This window comes from Ixodes scapularis, unplaced genomic scaffold, assembly GCF_016920785.2.
Source record: "Ixodes scapularis isolate PalLabHiFi unplaced genomic scaffold, ASM1692078v2 PGA_scaffold0__279_contigs__length_252992795, whole genome shotgun sequence".
In the NCBI taxonomy this organism is placed as follows: Eukaryota; Metazoa; Arthropoda; class Arachnida; order Ixodida; family Ixodidae; genus Ixodes; species Ixodes scapularis.
In genome coordinates this window covers 137,802,688-137,810,818 of record NW_024609835.1, presented here as the reverse complement: position 1 = coordinate 137,810,818, position 8,131 = coordinate 137,802,688, and the positions used below count along the sequence as shown (strand labels likewise).

At 44.3% G+C, this 8,131-nt stretch overlaps 1 protein-coding gene across 1 annotated transcript in view; it reads left to right on the top strand.

Annotated features, from left to right (window-relative positions):
- The first annotated feature begins 1,760 nt into the window (after positions 1-1,760).
- Positions 1,761-8,131, top strand: part of LOC8051893 (hormone-sensitive lipase) — a 49,273-nt gene continuing 42,902 nt past the window's right edge. Inside the window, exon 1 of the mRNA XM_029987988.4 lies at positions 1,761-2,539. Coding sequence (XP_029843848.3) covers positions 1,940-2,539 — 600 coding nt within the window. The 5' untranslated portion in view covers positions 1,761-1,939. The remainder of the gene's footprint in view (positions 2,540-8,131) is intronic.

The window sequence follows — 8,131 nt, the reverse complement described above, 5'->3', positions numbered from 1 at the left end:
TGTTTTCTTTGTGCATCCTCGGCTCATTTAATCCTGCCTTACTCCCTACCTCTAACCCACTCCCCGACATGAGTAAATTAATCCTCATTTCTTCTTACATTACAGTGCACACTGCTGAAGGTCTGCATGTCCAGACCTTCAAGGAATCATGTTTTATATTTATTGTGCTACTTGCTTTGAACCTTAGAGGGACCTTCCTTTCTAGGTGTGAGTAGGGACAGAAAGTTTGGCGTAATTTTCTTCAATTTTTCGTTGAAACAGGTTTGAAACAAAACTAATGCTTGATTCATGTTAAAGTGCATGTCAAAAGCTTTCTTCAAGTCCAAACATCATTTCATGGTTCCTTTAACCCAGAATAGAAGATCAACCAGTCTTGATTACCTGCGGAATTAAATGCCCGTTATGTGGACCTTTTTTTACATGCCATGGTGTCTGATGAAAGGGATATGATCTCTACTCTCTGCTTTTTTTCGTTTTGAGCATATGCATACGGTTATATTTCAATACATTTACATGTATGTGGAACTACAAATGAGCTTGGACGGTTCGAACAAACCAATATGTTGTCATAAAAAAATAGTTTATACATTTCTCTGTTGTTTCTTTTTCGGTTGCTTGTGCAGAGGGCATAAACATTCCGGAAAGAACTTTCTACAGGTGGGTAATTTTGGGCCTTATATCGTTGCCCTGTCGCGATCGAATCTGTCGGATTTGTCGCTCGATCAGCGTTGGTCCCTTCTTTTTTTCTAGTCCCACGCGACGATTGCAGGTGTTGAAGACGGACTGTCTGTGATCTGATTCGCATTGGAACCGCGGACGTTCGAGCGAGTATCGGGTTCGCCAAGATCTCGTTCTTCATACCGCCGCTCACAATCCGTATTTCTGTAACTAAGTCTCGTTCTAAAGCAACCATATACAGGGTGTCACAAAAGAAAATTTACACGGTCTTTTTTACCGCAAAAATAAACTATGCATCGCCGAACGCCCATTCTCCGCCCAAAGGTAGAGCTAGAGGTCACAACCAGATGCCAAAGTTTCAGCCCGATCCGATAACTTAATCAAAAGTTATAAGTGGTTTTCTGAAAATTTCAATGGGAAAATGGCGGCCGACGGAGTTTTCAAACACATGGGGCTCTATGGCACCAGAAACCGAAAACAGGCAAAAATGGGCTCCATTTTCCCATTGAACTTTTCAGAAAATCACTTATAACTTTTGATTAAGTTATCGGATCGGGCTGAAACTTTGCCATCTGGCTGTGACCGCTAGCTCTACCTTTGGGCGGAGAATGAGCGTTCGGCGATGCATAGTTTATTTTTGCGGTAAAAAAGACCGTGTAAATTTTCTTTTGTGACACCCTGTAGTTCTCGCTGCCTTTCTCATTAAATAACTTGCTACGCTCCTTGTTCTTTCTTTTGATTTCGTTGTTTCAAATCTGGGGCGTCAAGGCAAGAATTTGCGGAAAAGACAAAGCTGTTTGAGGGAATTTTTGAATGCGAATGGGCGAGTGTTTGCTATGTGTGCGTCCTAAAATTTATTTTAACGTGTCTGTCCGTTCGGTAAAAATTCCCTCTACCCCAGAAAAAAAGTCGCGATATTTAAATCTGACGAGCGCACCACGAACAGTTTCGGTTTCTGTTTTAAAATGCTTTTATAATTTCACTTTATCCCGAATCGATCCGTAGTAAAAATAGCTGCGAGAAGTTAGCGAGAGCTAACCGCCGGAGGCGCCCACCAACGCCCACTAACTTTCAACCCTTTCAATTTTATTTGTGTTGTACGAGCAGCGAGCCGCCGCTAGAGCGCTGACGACGCTTTTTCTTCTTATTTCTTGTTTGATTCGCCTCTCGACCCGCTAGTGCCGCTAGCTCCTTTCCCTTCTCCTCACTGCAAGAAAACGTGATTTGCGTGCTGGCTCGGTGTGTCGGTCATGTCGAGCAAATGTTGTGCTGCAATCACGGTCCGGAGACCTTCACGGATTCAGTCTGTGAGCGCGTTTCCCCGGGGTGCAGCCTAGTAAACATGTCACGGATCGGGAGGCCAGGCTCGTACCTGTACGAGGTCCTGTCTTCGATGATCCAGAGCAACGTCGACTACTTCAAGTACGTGAACACGGAAGCGGGCAACAAAATCCTGGCACAGTTAATGTCTATGCAACAACTGCTCCAGTGGATCGAGACCTCGGCGACCAGTATCACGAGCTCGGCACATCTGTACGACTTTGACAGCGAGACGCCGGCCAACGGTTTTCGGAGCTTCATCACCGTCGTGGACAGGTTCATTCTTCTCGCGACCAAGCTGTGCAGGACGATATGCATGAAGCGCGACTCGATTTTCTTCCGAAGCGAGAGCTGCCTGAAAGAATTGGAGGACCACGTCGGCATCTTGCACGGCCTCAAAATCGGCATGGCGCTGCTCGAACGAATGATGGAGAACACCGACCACGGCAGTCTCTTCGTCAGCATGGAATTCAACGAGCTATTCAACGAATGCGACAGATTCGACCCCACGAGCTTCTACGGGCGGAGTATGGGATTTTACGTAAGCTCTGCTTTTCTTTTTGTTTATAGACATTGCTCTATCATTGACATGCAGGATATTTGTTGGTCGTCTCATTCTGGTACTGTTGGTTTTCTCCAGATTACACACCCCGAGTGCAGACCACACGAACTGTGTTTCTGCATGTTTCGTGTTTTCGTGTCAGTTATCTAGCACCGTACGTAGTAACACCAGATTGCTAATAACTTCTCAGGCGACCTGCCCCCGAGCGTCTTCATAATTCCTGGCTACTCCACTGCACTGTGGCTCTAGATGGAACCAGCTGTTTCTGCGCGCTGCCATCTCTGTCTGCTGGGCTGTGGAACGCCTTTTGAGCACGCGCTGTTGCTGTGCTGTGTCCACAGCTCAGTGACTCAGCATGTTTAGCCCGGGTGATAATCAGCTAGCCCCCACCTAAGAAGAGGGGAAGGAGAAACTCCCCTCTCACCGGGACTCTTTTTTGTGTCCCAGATGTCGCTATTCTCCCTCTAGAAGATTATAGAGGGTTAACCCTTCACTCAAAATTCGCACAAAAGCAGCTTCCCACTCTCTCTCTTTCATGGTGGTGCGAAATGGATGATGTGACTTCAGTGCAAAGCTATCTACTACCAAGATTCTGAAGTCATATATGTTACAGAACCGTGCAGTTAAATCACTAGCTGCCTATTTTGCAACACTTACTTAAAAATGAGGACAACTTGAAAAAGGAATGTGTGTGTAGGGAATTACACTTGCCACACCAACTACACCTGGAATCTTGAATGCATGCCGGATAGAGGAAAGCAAGAAATTCCTGATACAACCTCAATTCCACTTCTTTTTTTTTTTGTGTGTGTGTATGGATTTATTGCTCATTTGTATGCAGTGAAAGAACACTGTGGAGCTTTTCATACACACACCCAATACTCTCAAACTTTTGTTCACTCAACTGTTTGACTGGTTTTGATGTGCGAGCCATCCTCACAAACATATTATCAATTCATTCATGTTCCCACTGTTGTGCCATCCATATAGTTTCATAAATTTAAGTGGTGCAAAATATTCTTGTCTTGTACAAGGGCACATGAAGGTTAGTGCATGGTACATTGCTAGTCCTACTTGCTACTTTGTGCCAGGGATCAAATACTAGCAAATGCAATTACACTTTTGATAAGCATAATTTAATAAAACTACAAATATAACGAGGGATATTTCATCACCTTCAAATACTGTTCTAAATACATCTGGTTCCCATGGTGAACATTGTATACTTAAATTTAACCCAACCAAAAAAGTTTGCCCAAATGAAGACTGGAGTTCACATGTTACAAAAATAAAGTGCTTAAAAAAAAAATAACTTCAGAAGTTAAATCTGTTTTGCATAGAATAGAGAAAATGCCCCGATCTTTTGCTTAGTTCTTCTGAGGGTTGACATAGAACAGTGGTGGCCAGGCTGACCCGGCCTAAGAGCCGCAAACAAGACCACGAAACCTCCAAGAGCCGCGGTGGCGGGGGGCAAACTTTTGGCCTAGAGCAGTAAACGAAACTCGAACTGCTTTCAATCTATCCGAGTCAAAAGCAGTCCAACTGTACGTAAGGTAGCTGTAGCACAAGACTACCAAACCGCAACCTGTCTTTTGATTTTAAATGCATTCCATTTCTCTTTTTGGGGAAGTGCTCGTATGACTGGGAGTGAGGAGGGGCAGTGGGGGAGGGGGAGCCGCGCTTCAACACGTGAAGAGCTCGCGAGCCGCAGCTTGGCCACCCCTGACATAGAACATTAGGTGCTGGGATGGGGGGGGGGGGGGGGGGTTATCATTTATTTTTGATTAGGCAGAAAAAAAGATGCACGCACGGTGAAGACTGCTGGATGGGGAAGAGGCATTGTGGCTGCCCTCCTTTCGTGAGTTTGGGTTTGATGGGGGAAAACGGGGAAGTGTTGTTGTAATGCTAGCACAGATTTAGATTGCCGCAAGGATCCACATAATGCATTTCTTTCTTGCAAAGATCATATTGCCAAGTCATACAAAATTTTATTTTACATCACCCAAACTACCTAGAGTACGGAAAGTGAAAATACCCCAGAAATATGGTTTTAATCAGCCCATGCCCCGACAAATTCACATGACAACGTTACAGTATATCTGTTATACAAAAAAAAAAAAGAAATAAAATAAAAGAAATGTCTTAGTCGCATCATCCAAATCATGTTATAGAGCATGGAAATTTAATTTTATTTCCACGTTTGGCCACAGAGCAGATGCCGCCGCAACGAAGTTATCAACTAATCGCTACTGCCCCAATAAAAGTGACTTCGGGCGCTGATTGAGGTCATCAAATTATCTTTTGTCCTATGGCAAGAGGGTGCGTAAACAAGTAGTAAACTCAGTCTTGCACAACCATAACTAAAGCCCAATACCAATGAGAAAAAAAGAATAGAGGAGATACGAAAAAAAAAAAACGTTGACATATGTGCAAGTACCTCTTTCTATGAGTGTACTACATTTTCTTGGTATCAAAGTTTAGTTGCATTCGAGATTTGCCACCTCGCTTGCGCTCTCGTTCTCCATTCAGTTCAGCACTATTAAGACAGAGTGTCTTGAATGTAGAATTTTCACAATTTTTCTTCCAACTCCTACAACACTGACGCGCTTCGTGCAAGCTTTCTTTTATTGTTTGACGGTTTCCACGGAAAGCGGTGTCTGCATATGATGATTGTTGCTCCTGTTCGTCGTGCAAGTTAGATTTCTCCAGCGTGCAAATCAGTCCTATTTGCTACATGGAGGACACTTTAAAGGTTGCTGCATGCTTTTGTACACACATTGATGGCAATTAAGAACTCCATGAACCATGGCGAATTGGGACCAGATGGGTTTACAGTTAAAGGGACACTGACACCCCCAAAAATTTATATTCTTATTTTTTGCCAGGTGATTCATTATGGTGTCAGAAGACTACCCAATCAATATTTTGCTACAGCGTCTCATATGTTTTCAATAAAGTAAAAAAATGCAACTGTTTGAAACCGAAACGGGAACTGGACCGGGGAGGAAGAAGAAATATAGAGGAGAGAGGTAGCAAAAGTCACGTGGCTGTGATATTTTTTTTTGCCCCCAAATGCATTTGCAACTTTTTAGAAACCACAAAAAATAGGTATCATATTTCTTTTCTATTTTTAATATTGTGTGTGTGCCTTAGATGACCTACGGCTTTGATTATACTTGGTGGTTGTGTCTAAACCATAGAAAACGGCACATGGCCACGGAGAAGTGAGTGAGCGTGACTCAAACCGGCCAGTTCTTGATCGGCTGTTTTCGGTCGGAAAGAAAACGAAATTCGAGCCGCGAATAGTTTTCTGGGTGGTTGGGCTCTCATATGCAATGTACATGTAAAAACCTTGGTGAGCATAAATACCATGTCAGTGTCCCTTTAAGTCCCAGAAGGAACTGCCTTGTTTATACACACAAATTCAACCCTGTTAGTCACGCCATGGTGGTGGGGCTTCAGGTGCACTTCCAATCTAGGGGTGTGTGCCAATGTTGCAGGGTTGCCACTCCGGAGTTGGAATGATTCCGGAATCATTCCACCCTTCTGTGAACTTGGAATGGAATTGGAATGGAATGGGTGACAGCACTGGGAGTAAAAGAGTAGGAATGAAATTAGGTACATTTTGTTCGGAATGGAGTGGGAATGGTAGGGGGCTCTTTTCCAATGTAAGCTGTGTCGATATGGTCAAAGGTGCTTTTGAAATGGCATCATAGCACTTCAGGTAACTGTTGGTTGATTAATCTGACTGGCTCATGTTTTTCTTCGAGGATGAAAGTGGCACCCTTGGTGAAGCAACCATAACTGTAAAGTTGTAGGCAAACAAGGTATCGTTCCTGGCACTGTGAGATGCGACAATGTGGCTGTTGTGACCATGTGCGATTACATCACCAGTCATATGTCACCAGGCAAACACACTATACCACACCGCCCGCATTATTTTTTATGCGCGACTCGTCACCTGCCATGTATCTACTAGAGGTGGAGGATATGTACGGTTCTTTTGTGAAGAAAATGAGTGGTTTGAAGCTTTGCCACCTGTTTTGAGGCTTCTACACTTGGGCGCATAATCAATATCTGCAGTGCCACCATACCAATTGCCACCAGCGCTATGTGCAACTATTGTTCGGCTCAGTAGAATCAATGCTTACGGGACATGTTCTGCATATTTTTGCAGTTGCCTACGCATTTGATAATGACAGCTGTATGCTGATACGTATTATCTGCTGGCAACTTAATGTAGCTGTCAAGAGCCATTTTTCACGGTTGGGAATTAGGGGAATGGAATGGAATAGTCCAGCCATTGCAGGAGTGGGAATGGGCCCAGTGTCTCCATTCCTAGGAGTTCAAAGGAATGGAATGATCAGAAAATCCAATTCTCTTGAATGGAGTTGGAATGGGAGGTGGTGCTCATTCCACAACATTGGTGTGAGCAGAAGTCACCATGCGGAATAGGCATTCCTCTGTTGTCTTGGAAGACACCAGACTAAAACCTGCCTCCTCGTCAAAACACCACAACTGGGTTTGTACCAAAAGATCCGGGAAAGGTGTGAAGACAAGTTTTCAAGTGTTTTCTGCTTGCTCAGTTCATCCGAGAATGTGGAAAGGCGCCATAAAAATGGAAAACCAGACACTGTCAGACCACGATTGCTTGTGCGAGAAGCAGCTTGGGTTTAATTCACGGACACTTGTGGCCGTCAGATCTGTTTGTTTTGTTCCAACATGAACGCTGGAAAACCATAAAGTTTCCCAGACCACCCACGGGCCATATTCAGCAGGTTTTCATGTTCAACGGCTGTCTGATCATTCAAACGACAGCGGTCAGACCAACCGTTGTGACAAGAAGTGCAGGCCTCAGAAGTCTTAAGTTTGAAGGTTGCTTGGCATAAGTAGACTTGATGTAAACTGTAGGTCAAGGGGATTTTGATCACTGTTACCAATGGCTGTCACCGACTTGTTATGCCCAATAGATCTTTTCCCGAATCTAAACGCCCTTGGTGGCACAAAATGAATTCTGGGTACCATTTGGCCACTTAGTTTTAATTTCAGATTTTGTCATGATCATCATGTTGTGATAGAACATGCTGCTTGCGTTTTTATTGCTGTGACTTCCTACAAGTGTGCAATACTGGAGGGCAGGCGTTGTTGAGAGATACCGAAAAAAAAACACTTGGCACTGTTTTTGTGGTTCTCGATGTGCCAAATTTTGGGCAAGGGTAGGCAAATGTAGAACAATGGATCGCAACGTCCCTGCTGGTGCCTTTGTCGTGCAAGCACGTTCGCATGCGCATGAAGAAAAGTTATGCAGGCTTGGAAGTTCACGTGCTTGGCTGCAGGAGCGCAGACAGCGGCTGTCCAATCGAAAGCGAAACCATGCCACTCTGCTCTGTGACCAACTGGTTCCCAGCGTGCAACGCACAAAGTGTTGCATGGAGGAATTTTTGAAAATGGTTGATTCATTTGGTCCGATTAGGCTTGCGATTTTTAGTATCGGCGTCAAGCATCGCAGCTACCGTCCACGTTTTTGTAGTCCGAGCGACGTCGCTACTGAAAATAGGGAGCAGAATCTCA